Source organism: Eupeodes corollae, chromosome 3, assembly GCF_945859685.1.
Source record: "Eupeodes corollae chromosome 3, idEupCoro1.1, whole genome shotgun sequence".
NCBI lineage: Eukaryota > Metazoa > Arthropoda > Insecta > Diptera > Syrphidae > Eupeodes > Eupeodes corollae.
This window is the reverse complement of record NC_079149.1, coordinates 2,017,842-2,035,499: the sequence shown is the minus strand read 5'-3', so window position 1 is coordinate 2,035,499 and position 17,658 is coordinate 2,017,842. Positions and strand designations below refer to the sequence as shown.

Genomic DNA, 17,658 nt, shown 5'->3' with positions numbered 1-17,658 from the left:
GTTAGGTAATTTCTTTTACATATACATACATTTATTAATAATTAATTTTTGTCTGTGATTTTGAATGTTTCTTATTCTATGACATGATTGGAATAACAGATGAAATCAAGATGATTGACAAGTTTTAGTTTTGGACTTAAATGAGACTTAGAAAACTTATATAAAATTATGGAAAACACAATCCTTCCCTTATTAATTAATTGTTTACTTACATTTAAGAGAATTGTTAAATTAAAGAAGGTTTTTTAAGTGAAAATCAAATTATTTTTAACAAACAAAAAACGGTCCTATTAGGTTTCTTCTAGGCAATGTAAATTCCCAAATTCAATGTAAATTCATAAAGTCTTTTTTTCAAAAAATAAAAAATGAGTGTGATGGTGTGGAAATTGTATTTCTATAAAATCCTTGAAAACGGTTTATGGTTTAAGATAGTTCAAAAGTTGTACTTCCGAAAATCTTCATTAGCAATTAGTGTCCACTTATCCTTAGTGTTCTAAAAGCAACACTGAATCAATTTATGCTGATGCATTGATGACAGCAACAGTTTAAAAGTAATGTTTTGTTTTGATAATGCATTAAAAATAAAGTTGCATATATTGTAAAAGTACAGGGTTGTTTATTTTGCGGTTTCAAAGTAAACGAGGTGGACTTTATGTGGATGTAGGTGTAGAATTAAATACAAAATACGCCACAATAAGCATTAAGACAGTCCTCATTCATGAGAACGATAGGAAATGGACACACTTTCACTTACAGCAGCGATAGTCTCAGTGATGCGAGCGAAACGATGGTGCAGAGGTCTTACAATATCTGTAACCAATACAATCTCGACAAATTTCTTCACAATTTTGTAAACCATACGTAATCTCCTCTTGAAGTACGATATGTGGCTGTGGCAGAATCACCATTTTTGAAGTAGGTTTTAACAATTTGTATGCGTTGTGTGATAGTTAGGTGATCCATTTTAAATGTCAGATTTTCAATTAAAAAAAAATTGTTTTCCAACTTAGTTTGAGAGATGTCGAATTCCAGCACTATACTTTTGAAACCGTCCGCCAAATAACTTTTTTTATGAAAATGCTATAAAAACATCGCGTGTAGCTTGTGCCGTCCTGTTGAAATCAAATGTTGCAAATTTCCTCCTGTTCGATTTTTGTGAACATAAACTCGTCCAAAATGGCTCGATTTTTGTGAACAAAAACTCGTCCAAAATGGCCCGATAACGATCCCCATTAACTGTAACGACCACTCCTAGCTCATTTTCGAAGAAAAATGGCCCAATTATGCCTCCGGACAATCCGCACCAAACAGTGACTCGTTTTGGGTGTACCGGCTTTTCAATGTTTGGGTGTGGGTTTTCTGTGCCCCAAATGCGACAAATGCGACAATTTTTGCTTGTTTACATACCCGCCAAGATCAAAATGAGCTTCATCTGAAAATATGATTTTTTTGCCAGAATCGGCATCTTCTCTAAGCGTTGTTCAAGTGTATACACTGCCATATTCGTTCAGAGGAAGGCTAAGATAAATTACCGTTATGAGCTAAGTGTTACCATTCACGAAATAAGCACTAGTTAAAAAGAACGTAAGATGGCGGACCCTATACAAATAACGTTAAAAATTGGTATTTTTTAAGCTTAGGCAAATAGCAAACTCAGCAACAAAAATGTGGGGTAAATATGAAATTCAAATTCAAGGGTGGTAAAGGTCATCATTAATTTGAATTTTCTGGCCAGCAACGTTTTTACAGAATGAAGGACCAAATATTTCCGCCATCAGATAAAATATTATGACCAACTCAAAGTTCTTAACCTCTGACAAAAAAAAACTGTTACATATTTTTATAGATTTAGAAATCTTTTTGAAATGTTTTCAATAAGAGACTATTATGATTATTTGACTTAAATTATAAACTATCAATTCTTATAGTTTAAGTCTTCTTAAATACATATTAGAAAATAAATCTTTTAGCTTTATTTGAAAAACAATGTCGCAACATTTGAAACGATTTAGTAAAATGTTAAAGCCATTTTTAGCAATTTAATAAACTTTAAAGATGATTAACCTAATTTTAAACGATTTTAATCTTACTATCTCTTAACAATTTGTTAAACTTAAAATCATGGAAAACTTTCTTTCTTTCAGTCAACAGTTGGGAATAACAATTAATAGGTCCGTTTAAGCGTATTATTTTCACGAACTGTCACTTTTTAGACATGTTTGTTTGGGTGCTCGTTTTTTAATAAAAGACAAATAGAATTTACTACTTAGCAAAAAGAAAAGAAAGGTTTAACATTTAGGACTCCCTTTAGCGAATTGGTAACTAGTAGATTGTTAAACCCTTAACAACAGCTTGTTTAAAATTTTGCGATAATATATCACCTGAAACAAGCTGTAATTTTTTAAGTTTTTATGAGTTTTCCGTTAGTGAAATTTTGCTTTGAATTAGAAATAAGATTTGTTTTATCCTCCAAAAAGACTAAAAAAAGGAATTTGTCAAAAATCAACCATCTTTCGTTTGATACACAGAAGAAGTAAAAAGAAGTGAACATAATAGGGCTGCAAAAGAATGTTAAACTCAATAAACTTTTCATCACGACCTAAGATCTTGTAATCCGCAGTTCATCTGCAAAGTGAAATCAAAATCCAAACACATCCGATTTGAAAGTTAAAGGATTCAAATAAAAATGAGGTTGAGGTCCAAAAGCATATAATATTTATATTTCAGTTCTTAGCTATAAATAAATATAAATAATGTATGAATCTATCATGAATTTAATGGAAAATATGTGCATAGTGTATGTATATTTTAAATACATATATTTTTCAAGATTATGGGTACGTTAATATATTCAAGGAAAATAATAAGAATTCTAGAAAAAAAAATTTCTCCACCATCATCAATTCTCCTGCTATTTCCATGATCGAATGCCAATGGCAGCTTTGAAAAATCCTTTGACTCCTATGTACACACTCCACATACATATGTACACTTTCTTCGAAAATCCGGACGAAATGATAAAATAAAACAAAAATATTCAATCACCATTCATCAGCTAAAGAAATAAATTTGAATCTCATTTTGCTGCCTGTACCTAGATTACGAGTATGTCGGCATTTTGTTTCATGGTAAGAAAAACAAAATCAATTTTATTACAAATAAGGACACCCTTAATCGGTCGGTATGTGTATAGGTATTATATTGATATGTCGGAGAGGGGGTGTTATTGGGAGGGAGGGAGGTCGTTGTGGTTCTGTGAAGTGGTTATTTCATTCATATAGTATTTTGAAATAAGAATAAGTCATTTTTACAACACACGCACGTCGTCGTCGCTCGTCCTTCAAACATTCAACAAGTTGCACGAAAAAAGCTCATTCAATGCAACAGATGTATTATTTCGAGGCATGGAAGTTTATTCTTTTTGAAAATGCGCAAGTTCTGGTCGTAATGACTTGTTCTATATGCAAATACAATTGTCTAAACATTTTGGTAACTTGATGTTACGATTTTAAAGTAACCAGAATTTGTCAAACCTTTTAGAATGAAAAATCATTTATAAGAACAAAAATACATAAATGGCTAAAATGCTTCCGGAAAATCATATGACTTTAAATATTTAGTGCATAAGAAATGCCAGTATCTATGGCGAATGCTCTTTCGTCTTTATCAGGTATGATTTAAATTTAGATAAAACAAAAAACTTCTTTTATTAAATAACCATAAGAATGAACTCTTAATTCTTTAACAACGTAAGAATAGGTTGTATTTTATTAAGGAAAAAGGCGGATGTAGTGTAGCACTAAAAAGACAAATTTATTTCGGTACAATCTATACCTCCTAGAGCGTTCCCATAGCAAATTTAAAACGTGTTTACCATGTTTTCTTGGGTTATGGATATATATAAGGTATTCTTTTAGCTGCATGGACATTTCTGATAGTTGTTGCCTTTGGACTGTTTAGTAAGGTTTGTCCTTTTATCAGGAATGTTTTTGGCGCCAGAACAACACTTCAAAGTGCCTTTTGAAAAAAGAGGAGCATTTCCGGTAAGCGCTATCCAGCGATGCTAACCGATTTTTTGTTTTCAAAAATTAATTAGGTGGCACAACTTATCATACAGCCTTCTTAACCATGAACATACTGCAAAATCAATTTGATGACAACTTTATTAAACTACTCCTGGTTACTTTGATTGGGATTATGTTAGGCCATAGGTGTAAGCCAAGAAACCAGCAACTCTTGAATCATTGGAAGTCAAAATTCAAGCCACCATTGACGACATACGGTAAAATTTAATGGAAAAAATGTTTACTAATTGGACTGATCGAATAAACGACGGAAATCGTAGCCACGTCTTGTATTTATCTTGGAAGTTCACATATTAAAGTTAGTAAGTTTTCATATTAAAGTAATAGATATAAATGTTTAAATCTTAGTTCTAGAGAATCCAAAGCAATTTCACCCTAAAAAGTAGATTTCTTCAATCATACGGATTTTATAAGATCTAAAAAGTTTACGTACCTATTTGCAAGATAATCAATTTTAGAAGAAATAAACACTTAATACACTTTTATGTGCGTCAAAAAAATAAGATGTGATTAAAAACGAGTTTTAGGGTTTTAAAAGCAGTTTGTTAAGCCACAAAGTGGAAGCCAAAACCGCTAAAATATCATTTTGGTATTCCTACGAAATTAAAACAGCAATTATCTCCAAGTGGGAGGCCAAGGCCCTTACGACACCAGCACCCTCCAGGTGGTATATTGCTATAAACAGTCGAAAGCTTTTGAACGGGTCTCGAATATTTTTTAAAAAAAACTTTCATTTCAGAAAAAATTTGGTGTGCTGAAAAATCATTTCAAGTCCTTTATCCGCTGCCTGTTATTACCCCTATTACCATAGGCGAGTCGAATGAATATACGTGTGAGTGTGAGAAGTTTGTATTACCGTTGGACTTTAATTCTGGTAACTAGGTCAGTGTCGCTGTACAGTCCGTACAGTTCGTCGTTATACATATCTTCTCCTCCATTCTCCATCTATGCGTACGGGACCAAAAATCACCCGAAGAATTTTTCTCTCGAAGCATCCTAAGACGCTCTCATCTTTCTTTCACAGGGTCCAGGCCTCAGCGCCATAAATGAGAACCGGGATGATGAGTGTCTTATAGATGGTGATTTTAGATGATCGAGAGAAGGCTTTACTTCTCAATTGCCTTCTAAGTCCAAAGAAGCAGCGATTTGCAAGAGTTATTTTCCGTTTGATTTCAGCGCTGGTGTCGTTGTCTGTGTTTATAGCGGTGCCTAGGCAGACAAAGTCCTTAACTACCTCAAAGTTATAGCTGTCCATGGTGATGTTTTGTCCAAGACGTCATTGTTCAATGTTCTTTTTTGATGACAGCATATATGTACTTGGTCTTGCCCTCAACACTAAACCCATCTTCTTCGCTTCCGTCGCAATGCTCAAAAACGTTCCACTGCCATCACGCTTTGATCTTCTAATTATGTCAATATCGTCTGCGTATCCGAGTAATTGGATGGACCTTTGGAAGATTGTGCCTCTAGTGTTGACGGTTGAAGTTTTTACAATTCTTTCCAGAACGATGTTGAAGAAGTTTTTTGACATCAAATGCATTGGTGAGATCTTTTCCGACCTTGATAGAGCAGCGTGCATTCTCCATCGTCATTCTGCACAAACGGATAAGTTTGACAGGGATGCCAAAACTAGACATTCCTCGGTATAGCTCTTCCCTATAGACGCTGTCATACGCGGCTTTAAAATCGATAAAGAGATGGTGGGTATCGATTTGAAGTTCCTGGGTTTTTTCCAAGATCTGCCGTAGTGTGAATATCTGGTCGATAATGGACTTTCCTGGTCTGAAGCCACACTGATAAGGACCTATCAGGTTGTTGACGAACGGCTACAGACGTTCACATAATACGGCAGAGAGGATCTTATATGCAATGTTAAGGAGACTGATGCCTCTGTATGCTGAGATTCGACTCATCGGGCATGCTTTCTTCCGACCATATTTTGCAGATGAGTTGGTGCATGATGAAGTCATCGCCTGCTGCTTTGAATAGCTCGGCAGCGATGTCGTCAGCTCCAGCAGTTTTGTTTGACTTAAGTTTAGATATGGCTATCTTCACTTCGTCAAGGTCGGGTAGGCGGAATTAATGATCTGCGTCGCCTATGTTGAGTGGTTCTATCTCCCTTACAGCGGAATTCGGTTCGTCGTTACCGTAATATAATTTGGAGAAGTGATCTTTCCATATTTTCAGCATCGACTGCGGTTCTATTAGGTTGTTCCCCTGATCGTCTTTACAGGCTTCGGTTCGTGGCTGATACCCTTGGGAGGTTTTTTTACCTCTCAATCTTTTGTCGTTATCTAATGTTTGTTGATTTGAACGTAATTCGTGTTGTTTTTTGAACGTTCATATTGTGTGAGAAAATGTCGACGCTTATGTAAAAGAAGTACATACATTTCATTTCTTTTATAAAATAACATGAATCAATGAATTTTTATTCAGCGGCCAAAGAACTAATAAAAATCAGTACGAAAAGTAAGTAAGTTCAAAAAAAACCAAAAGGAATATTGGGACCAATTTGCTACAATTCTCAACTCACTTGGGCCAACTACTCGCGATGAAAAAGGAAAATTATTGAACGACGAAATAAAAATATAAATAGGTACTACCAAGGAACATTGAACGTTCTCCTCTTTGGTACCACGGTTCACAGAACTGACTTAAGATTACTGGAGTTCCATACAAATTAAAGAGTTGATCCAGGATATCTTGATTCGACATGACGAATACACATTTTGTGGGCACACGGCTTACAATTTGCATTTAAACCTAAAGCTACTCTCGAGGAAAAAACTTATTATCATTGCGTTTAAACGTATCCTCTTCTGCTAAGATACTAATGTGGCAACTCAATCGAAGCAGTGATTCCTATATGGGTTTCGTCAGCACATCATATTACCTGGTAACCTGGCCGTTAAAAAAAAGTAGTGTCGTGTGTTTTGTTTCTCATCGGATGACATGTTAAGACTGTCACCAGAAAAAGTCACCAAATCGTGATTGTCACCGGTGACTATCACCTTACACAGACCGAATTTGTTGAATGTGACTGTCACCTATCACAAATCACCTTACCCGATTCCACCCCTGTTCTCTTCTTTTCAGTCCGTAGATATATCGTGCAATACAGTTATAGGCGACACTTGAGTTTTCGTTTTTGCTCATAACTACAATTCGTAAATAGTTAACAGCCAAACAGCAATATCGGAATTAGTAATGTTTTTGCGAGAATCATCCTTGTTCTAACTGGTGTTATCTTCTGTGTGATGTAAAGCATTCGGAGACCTCCATATGTTTTACCCAGAATTGATTTGATTCCAAGATTTGTTGCCGTGTCGACTATTTCAATAGGATTTTCATTTAGAACAATTTGAGAGAAGCCTGATATATCAATAGGCCTACGGGATATTATTAAACATTTTGATTTGTTTGGGTTTAAGCAGAGTCCATTTATTTCTGACCAGTGTAAAATTCGACTGAGATTTTAGCATTTAGTTCGCTTATTCCATTCTCTTCAAGACCTAAAGGACAACTTTTCCGCAATTGGACATCATCAGCATACATATCAATGGAGCAGTTTACAAGACATGAGGGAAGCTCATTAATGTACATAACAAAGAGTAGTGGTCCCATAATTGATCCCTGTGGGACACCCCTACTTAAAGGCAAGCAGTCAGAAATACAATCACTAACTGCAACTGCTTGAGATCTACCTTGAAGGTATGAGTTAATCAGCATTTCTGACATTGATGAGAACTTGAACTGCTCTTTAAGTTTTTTGCATAATATACTATGGTTCACAGTATCAAATACTTTAGAAAAATCTAATAATGTGAGAAAATCAATGTTGTCACTATCTACCGATTGTCTAATGTCTTCTACTACATTTATTAGGGCTGTTGTACAGCTATGCCTTGGACGATAGCCAGACTGGTTAAGGCAAAGTAACCGATTTGTATGAAGAAATTTTCGTATCTGTCCATTCATAATTTTTTCAAATACTTTTGATAAGAAGGGTAAAATAGCAAAATGCCTCATCTTTGTTCTTGGGAACAGGAATAATTTTCGCATATTTCCAAGAAGTAAGAAAAACACCACTCATAAGAATTGTATTAAACAAGTGCGTTATATACCTAAGAACATAAGGAAGAATAGGTTTTTCCAAAGTTTGTGTCGGGCAATAGATGGATCAAGCCGTGGAGCATAAAACCGCTTTTTAGATTCTCTTATTTCAGAAATAACCTTATTCCTCAAACCCTTGTAAACATTTAATATCGCATTTGATCGAAAACGTTTCCAACCCTTATTTCTCTTGATTATTAATGTTTGTACATATTATGTAGTTCGTAAACCAAGGTTGACCCTTTGATTGTGAAGTCTTTGTTTTAATTTTGACATGAGTATTAAAAAGATCAACTATAACCTGCATAACATAACCTAAAATGAAACCAAACTGCGAAGTCTGTCCTCCACTTTTGTCTGTCGTGGCGCTTTTATTTTGGTTTATCAATCGGCCTTCCTAACTCCCGAGCCGCTTATTGACACTCTTCTGATAATCGGTAATCGGCAGATGAAATCGAAAGAGGATCGTAAGAAGGCAAAGCTACGACACAGAAGTGTTTGTTACCTTTTGCTGTTCATTCCGCTCTCTACCCAACCCTATACAAGACCTTTCTTTTAATAGCAGTTTTTGATTGAATTCCAAATTACAACAAAAAGTAGTATAAGTAGTTTTTTTTAAGATTTACTTTATTCTCTTTTATTGTTCGCTAGTTCTTTTTTCAGTTTTTTTAGTTTTCTTATGTAATCTTACTTAAGAAAGAAATGCTCTTCAAAAGTGACTCGCTCGATCTTAATTTTTAATCATTTCAAAGAGCACGCTTTCTAAAATAAAATCTTAAAAATGCATGTGTGTGTTTTGTTTTCGTTCGGTTATTCAGAACAGAGTAAAGAGTTTAAGCGCATACCTAGAGTTATTTTGTTTTTCTTTAAATGATTCGTACATATCGATTACAGTTTTTGTTTTTCTTTTATTTGTTTGTTTTCTAATTTTTGTTTTAACTTTTATATCGTACTCTTATTAATTAAATTTCTTTTTTCATTAATCTCTCACATATTGATGGTCTTAAGGTGAGGCTGCATTTAGTTTCTCTTTGAAGATGTTAATTGGGATACTAATACGCTATGGTGGAAAATTAACAATTACACTTTAAGCCTGGAAGGTGGACAAGAATTTCGATACGACTTCCTTGAGTTTGCCATCGACAGTTGGGGAGATTTGACCTTCAGTGGCGATTTGGTTGAGCAGGCTCTGTTCGCTGGTCTTGATGTGTTGCAAGAATTCCTTCTCGAACTTGGTGATCTTGGCGGGGTCCATTTTGTCCAAATGACCACGGACACCACAGTAGATGACAGCAACCTGTAAAAGGAGAAATTACACACTTAAAAAAAGATACTCCAAAAAAATAAATGTTATTAAAACGCACTTGATCTTCAATGGACATTGGCACATATTGTCCTTGCTTCAACAATTCAGTAAGACGAACACCACGGTTCAACAATTGTTGGGTGGCAGCATCCAAATCTGAACCGAACTGGGCGAAGGCAGCGACTTCACGGTACTGGGCCAACTCCAACTTCATGGAACCGGCGACCTGCTTCATGGCCTTGGTCTGGGCAGCTGAACCGACACGGGATACAGACAAACCGACGTTAATGGCTGGTCGGATACCCTTGTAGAACAACTCAGTTTCCAAGAAGATCTGTCCGTCTGTGATGGAGATGACATTGGTTGGAATGTAAGCGGACACATCACCGGCTTGGGTCTCGATGACGGGGAGGGCAGTCAATGAACCACCACCCATGGCTGGGGACATCTTGGCGGCACGCTCCAACAAACGTGAATGCAAGTAGAACACATCACCGGGGTAGGCTTCACGACCTGGGGGACGACGCAACAACAGGGACATTTGACGGTAGGCCACAGCCTGCTTGGACAAATCGTCATAGATGATCAAGGCGTGCTTGCCCTTGTCACGGAAGTATTCACCCATGGCGCAGCCAGAGTAAGGAGCCAAGTATTGCAGAGGGGCAGCATCTGAGGCAGTGGCTGACACAATGACGGAGTAGTCCATGGCTCCGGAATCAGTCAAACGCTTCACAATCTGGGCGACAGTGGAACGCTTCTGACCGATGGCAACGTAGATGCAGAACAATTTCTTGGAATCGTCTGTTCCGTCGTTGAAACGCTTTTGGTTAATGATGGTGTCGATGGCCAAAGCGGTTTTTCTTTTTTTGTTAAGATGAAACATTAATTAAACGTTAAATAAAACAACAACAAAAACACCAGATTAAATTAATTACCCTGTCTGCCTGTCACCAATGATCAATTCACGCTGACCACGACCGATGGGTACCAATGAATCGACGGCCTTAATACCAGTCTGCATAGGTTCGCGCACAGACACACGTGGAATGATACCAGGGGCCTTGATTCCGACACGGAAACGATCCTTGGTGTTGATTGCTCCCTTACCATCAATAGCGTTACCCAAAGCATCAACAACACGACCCAAAAGCTCATCACCGACTGGAACGTCGACAATAGCACCGGTACGCTTGACAATATCACCCTGCTTAATCAGTTTGTCGTTACCGAAGACGACAACACCGACGTTATCGGGTTCCAAATTCAAGGCCATACCCTTAAATTAAAATAAACAAATTATTTTAAATCTGCTTCTATATTTAAAAGAAACAAATAGAAATGTTTACCTTCAAACCTGAAGAGAATTCCACCATCTCCTCGGCTTGGATGTTGTTCAAACCGTAGACACGAGCAATACCATCACCAATGCTCAATACGCGGCCAGTTTCTTCCAAATCGGCCTTGGGGGCAACGCCCAAGATCCTTTCTTCCAAAATGGAAGAGATCTCGGCGCTGCGCACCTGTGATGAGACATGCAATTTACGGGCGGCTAGAGAAGCAGCTGGGTAGGCAGCTTTGCAAGCAGCCTTTGAAAAAAGAAAAATACAAATAAAATAATTAGTTTAAGTATTTTCGTAATAGAATTTATTTGATTTTGTCAACAATATTCATACATTTCAATTTGTTAACTTTGTTTAGAAAATTGTCGGTTATGAACAAGGTTTTGTTACAGGCAACTAAGGTTCTAAGGTTCAAATATTTTACGTATCCTAAGTTCGAATTCTACTTCGAAATCAAGTCAGCCTTTTTACTTCGAACTGATTTTATGAGGCACACATGTTCGAATCGCTTTTACACTTTCCGAGCACATCGTTTATAGTGAACTAGCTAAAAAGGATATCAAATATCGTCTTCGCTTTATAAAAAGCTCAAAATGGTTCGACTTGTAAGAAGTAATTCTCTAGATTCATGTGGTAGCACAATGAGCCTTTTCTTTTGGCCTAAGTGTGTGGATTCTAAATCCGCAGCCACGTTAACCTAACCTAACCTTTTACTTCGAAATTCAATGCCTTCACAAAATTCGTAAAAGAACTATAGAGCATATGAGCTACGAAGGTTCATAACATGAAACCGAAAACGGTTAAAAATTTGTTCTTGTAATAATCCTTCGTCTAATATGGATTATCACGATAGGTTTTTTATATTAAACATGATTGGAAGCACCCTTGGTTTGGTAGTCCTCCGAAGTTAGGAAAAAAGTCCCAGGGAGTCAGGAAGTCTCGTCTCCAGTGACTAACCGACTCATACAGTCTCTGCCGTCGCTCTGAATGCATTTGGTTTTGTTGATGGGTGAGAACTTTAGGCACCATCTTTGCACAGATCTTTCGCATGTTCAAATTCTCGTGTAACATTTTGCCAACCGTTTCTTTGTTGATGTTTAACTCGTAAGACAATGCAAGAATGCATAGACGAGGGTCAGACCTGAACAACATGCGCAAACGATCAACATTCGTGTCGGTACGAGAGCTCCTTCACGTGGATCGTCTTCCACCGATTCACGCCCTTTCAATCACACAAATTTTTGACATGCTATCGTCTCCATAGACAACCTGCAATTTTCGGAGGATTTCCGAGGGTTTTTCGCCAGATTTCACTAAAAATTGAATCACAACATGTTGCTTGTAATGTACGCCACAAATTTTCATTACGCCACTAAAAAAGTTTCTTGCAAAAAATACGCATAAAACGCAAACCAAACGTGCTATATACTTCAACTTTGAACTCTAACTAAAAGAAAGATCCCCCTTCTTAGACAGATGATAACAAACTAAAAAGTGTTGCCACTTTTTAAATCATAAATAAATTCCCGGATCTTAATTGCCACACCTCGTAGGTAAGATATCAAAGTTAATAAAACTGAATCTAAAAGATAAAGACTCTTACTTTGCCAAATCTTCATAAATTCCCTCTTTGATTGAGAAATCATTCATGACCTCAAAAAATTGGAAAATTATGTTATGGTTTGTGTAGCTGAACAAAAATATTGGTGAATGGAAGTGAAGACTTCTTGTTATGAGATTCAAAAAAGAGGACGCCACATTTTCAATTACACAAAAACTTTGACTTAAAAAATAAGTAAAATCGAATTTGTTTTAATTCAAGTCTCAATGGACATGTCCAGACAACATAAGGGACTCTATTTGAACGTAAATTGAGACAAAAGAAACTGTTTTTTCAAGTGCCACACATTTCAAACTTGAAATCTTAACCTTAACCCTTAGTTGTTCGCATAGAAATTTTACAACATTAAGTATTTAACGTATGGTAGTGAATAAATGCTTATACCTTTTTTCACAAAAATTTAAACACAATTACGATCATGAAAATATTATAAAAGACTCATAAAAATAAAGTTCAGCTTTCAGTTAACTGAAAACAAAATGTTAACAGCTGATATTTTGACAGAACGACACTTGACTTGAAATAAAGGTAGATTTTCTTTTATGAACTTTCCAATAAAGTTGTCTTGCTTGAAATTTTTGGCAGATGGCCAAATCAGATATTAGAAACTTGCCTTGCCTTCCACTCCCTTATGTCGCATAAATCTGTCCATTGTTGAGGTATGGCGGAGGAGTATTGTGTTCCTTATTTGAAATCACGTCTTTCATAACGATTATTGATTTGTCGAGCGAATATGTTTCATCTTTCATTTTTACGACTACGACCATTTACTCCAATAAAATTCAGATTAAAATCTTTTGATGATGAATTGACTGTTATTTCATTTAACTAACTAACTAACTTCAGGTCAAGTTTAGAACAAAAATAAATAGTTTACATAAAATGTACTTGAAGAGTTTAATTTCATATTTTACAGATACAAGAAAAACTCGTATACAAAGAGAAAATTTCGATATCCGTGGTGTACTGTAATATGCCCCAATCACCAAAAAGGAAAAGATACAAAATGCTTTGAATTAAATTTTGTGATAAATGATAAATTTATTTAACGCATCTCCAATTGATAGGTTTAGGAAAACAAGGAAATTACGTAAATCTGAAATCAATATTTGACCAAACCCACTTCGGTAGCACCGGAACCGGCGAAACCCACGATAAAACCAAACTCATGATCTAAAAAACCTATAAGGTCTCCAATGTCCATCAAAAATTGGTACTTTAGCGTTTTATCCCTGTGCCCAAAAAACTTTAATCCATAAAATTAAATAAATTTGGCATTGAGAATGTCTGGAAGCCTAAAATACTATTATTTAATATAAAAAGGTATTTAAATGCAACTGAATCTAATAGAATGAAATTGCTGGACATAACTTTGAAACTTTGGAAGGTTGAGCTATGAAAAGTCTCCATGAAAAGCAAGAAATAAGAAATTTACAATGTTCTGATAACCTGAAACTTATGTAAGTATAAAATAAAAATCTTTAGAATACATGTCCAACGATAGTCATTGAAAATATATCAGAAAATGATAAATAATATTAATATCTTTTTTTAATTTCATATTGATTTGGGAGGAGTGGACTCGTTTGCTGCAAATGTCCAACATAACCTCACTTTCGGATGACAGCAATTCTCTGCCACCCTGCCGCGAGTGTTATGTAACAATTTTCTCAATATTTTTCTTCCAACACAAAGTTTTAAAAAAATTACACAACTCAATGTGGCAAAATACAAAAAATACTCAAATATTTTCAACTTATTTCAAATACACCATTTCTAACATAATTTTCAATATCACATGTTACATAATTACGGTTAGAATTTTTGCTTTACCGAGTGCGAAGTGGGTGACTTTTCATTGCGTAACTGAGGACATTTTATTAAATTTAAATGATTACATCAATTTTTGAGAACATTTTCCAATTGAAAATATCAATTTTCATATATCTTGAAACTTAATTGGATGCGGCAATTAATTGCCAGACTCTCAGACTGGTTATATGTAACCTTTTGGTTAGCCGTGCAATGGGGAGACCGACTTTTTTCTTCACTTTTTTTTCATTTTTCTTTTAACACAAATTGATTAGGAAATTATTTTAAAAAAAACTTATTAAAACAAATTATATTGGAATTACCTGTGTGGCAGCCTTGGGAAGGCTGCGGGCCACAGAAGATGCCAAACGTGCAGATAACATCGACATTTTTCTTAATTTGATGATTTTTTCCAACTTAACACTTCTCTAGTTTAATTCAAAGATGGTTGCCCAGAAAATATTTCACGTTCGGTCTACTTCGCTCGCACGATAAAGGTTTCTTGAAGGCAAGTTTTGTGCCTTTGCCGTGGTGTTTCGTTAAAATGTTCGTTCAAAGTTTGAGGAGGGCTGTTTGGGTTTTAGAATTTCTTGTGTGGTGAAATGTCATTTTTAAATGTCAAATGACGTCAATAATTCGTTAAGTTTAAGGGAGTGAGTGCACTTTTAAACGTAAAAATTGTTGGAACTATGTTCACATGCAGATGGAGAGCTTCTGCTAATATTTAATTAGTTTCTTTTTTGATTACGGTGGGACGTTCCTCAGTGATTGATAATAGCAGCGTATTTTTATCGATATATTGAACTGTAATACAACAACAATGTATGGCCCTGGTTTCTTTCTTGGGTAATTTTAGAATGGTTTTCATTATGACAGGTAGATGGCTATTTTTTGTTTTATATTGTAGAACACTATGAGCTGTATATGAAAAACAACAGTCTCTAGTCTTATGACCTAGTTTTGACTTACAACTCTTTACCGTTCCTGTGAGTAAGTCAATTCAGGGAGGAGGCCATTTTGTTATGGTGACATCTGTCAAATCTTTTGTTTATTATTCAGTTGTTTATGCCAAATCATCGAGGCAAGTTACACTATTGAACAGCACGTTCAAATAATAAAACTTTATTATCAAAATGGGTGTTCGTTACAACGCAAACGTTGCGCGCATTGCGTCCATTTTACGGTAGACGTGGTGGCCCTTTCACACTCGACTCTTCAAAGTTTGGTGGCCAAATTTTAGACAACTGGTTAAGTAAGCAATCAGCCAACACCCGTTTGTTCAAGGAACGCAAGATCGGCCGAGAACATCGCCGCGGTCTGTGAAAGTGCGCAGCAGAACCCGAGGCAGTCAATTCCTCACCGTGCACAAGAACTCGGCCTTTTGCAGACTTCAACTTGGTGAATTTTTCGTCGGGACTTGGGCCTACACCAATACAAAATCTAACTCACCCAATAGCTAAATGCAGCTCGCGCAACTGCGAATAGAGCTAATGCATAATTTTGTGATTTCCATGGTGGCTGTCGTGGTCGTTGTCGTCGGACAACAAGTGTTATAAATTGTACATACTACTGCGAAACGGCACACATGTACAATTTATATGAATTTAAAAGTTATAATTATACATCTTAAACAACAACTTGTTTATTAACAGGTATGACATTGTAAGTTGTTGATTTTTAGTATAAATATAGAGTGCATTTTTTGTGCAATTTTCAAATGTGAGTTTGCAAGTGAGCATTATCAATAGTAAAAGTAACAAGTACTATGAAGCAGCAACAGCAGCAGCACAGGACCAGAAGGAAGAAGATATGGTAATACTGAATTCAGAGGACAACCACGAGAGCATTCCGTGTGGTCAGCGGATGAATTCGGAAGTGGCCGACGTGATGTTGTCGCCAGCCGAAGAAGACGAAGAAGCAGCAGCAGCATCAACATCTAAGGCAGCGGTAGCGACAACGAAAAAGACTGGTACGGCCCGGGTGAAGCAGAAGCAATCCGCTTCTTTGACGGCGTTGGCGTCGTCCCACCAGCATCCAAAAAGAGGCAAATCATCCAAGTCGACGAAGACGATGACGACAACGAAGACGTTGAGTGCGAATTCGACGGTGGACGACTTTTTGGAGTACTCGAGGAAGGGGCCGAACAAGCAGACAGGTATGCTTACAGCCCTGAAAGTCATTTCGATACTCTGGACGGACGATTTTCAGATGACGGTGCCACTATCCCTCAAGAAACTAGTGCATAAATGCAATTCAGACCACAGACAACTGGGCTTTGAACCGTTTGGAAGAGGGTCCCAATTTCTCCCGCAACATCATCTTTAGTGACGAGACGGTGTTAACAATCAAAATTGTCGTATATAGGATGACACCAACCAACGCGAGGTTCAACAGATGAAAATGCATCCTCAAAAAGTTACCGTTTTGTGTGAATTTTGGACGGCGGCGTAATTGTTCCGCACTTTTTTAAAAACGACGTTAGTATTGTGCAACGAAAAACAACTTTGGTAAAATTAAAAAAAAAATTGAATTGGGATTGGATGTTCAAATGGTAGACATGTGCATTCAAGAGGACACAAGCGTCCACAGGTTTTTCTCAAAACCCACCTCTGTCTATCAACTCCTACTCTCACCTCCCCGCGGTGAACATCGGGTGCCTAGTACCTCAACTGGAGATTGGGTTCCAACCCCAGTGGAAAGTTGTTGGGGGCAGCAAACGAGAGAGGGGGGGAGAGGTGTTTCCACTAAGGCACCTCTCCTTATCCAGGCGGCAGCGGACGAATTCTCGAGATAGAATCAACGGTGGCGTCTACAGTTCCAGTAAGGTCGAACTACTTAGTGAACACCTTATAGGGCTTCTTCGACATATTCGGAGCCCAGGCCTATAAGGAGCGGTTCATCCGGCTCCCCTTCCTTGGAGTTATACTAAGGATCTGGCCCTCCAGGTTGGGGGTTGTGCCGTCGGGGTGACTTCCTGGCCACGTAAAAACATCATAGTCTCGAAGCAACAACAAGCCTCGGATACGGACGGATTCACTGTTGACAACCCACGCAAACGAAATAAGGACAACGAACTTCGGATATGTACGTGGAATGTTAGGTCCCTTAACAGACCACGTGCAGCCGAACAATTAGCGGAAGCCCTAAACTGCTGCAAGGCAGATATTACAGCCATCCAAGAAGTGCGATGGGATGGACCGGGTAAACGCAAACTAAAAGACTGCGATATCTACTACGGCGACTGCTACCGAGAACAAAGACAGCGTCTATTTGGGTGTGGATTTGTTGTTGGAACTAGGCTCAGGCAAAAAGTCTTGAGTTTCAACAGTGTGAGCGAGCGCATCACGACAATCCGCATCAAGGCTAAATTCGCCAACATAA

The 17,658-nt window shown here is 37.0% G+C and overlaps 1 protein-coding gene across 1 annotated transcript; it reads right to left on the bottom strand.

Moving 5' to 3' along the window:
* Window positions 1-8,804: 8,804 nt before the first annotated feature.
* LOC129949419 (ATP synthase subunit alpha, mitochondrial) lies at window positions 8,805-14,790 on the bottom strand. Its single transcript, XM_056060868.1, has 5 exons — window positions 14,601-14,790; window positions 10,851-11,090; window positions 10,440-10,780; window positions 9,563-10,364; window positions 8,805-9,495 (listed from the first exon to the last, which is right to left on the bottom strand). The coding sequence occupies exons 1-5, from the start codon at window positions 14,664-14,666 to the stop codon at window positions 9,286-9,288; spliced, it is 1,659 nt and encodes a 552-aa protein (XP_055916843.1). The 5' UTR covers window positions 14,667-14,790; the 3' UTR covers window positions 8,805-9,285.
* Window positions 14,791-17,658: the final 2,868 nt, after the last annotated feature.

What these genes read in the sequence shown, in the direction of transcription:
- LOC129949419 (XM_056060868.1), bottom strand. Translation starts at nt 14,666, where the DNA reads ATGTCGATGTTATCTGCACGTTTGGCATCTTCTGTGGCCCGCAGCCTT. An exon ending in AATTCTCTTCAGGTTTGAAG is followed by an intron (nt 10,781 to 10,850) that starts GTAAACATTTCT and finishes TTTTAATTTAAG; the next exon opens with GGTATGGCCTTGAATTTGGA. An exon ending in CAATGTCCATTGAAGATCAA is followed by an intron (nt 9,496 to 9,562) that starts GTGCGTTTTAAT and finishes CTCCTTTTACAG; the next exon opens with GTTGCTGTCATCTACTGTGG.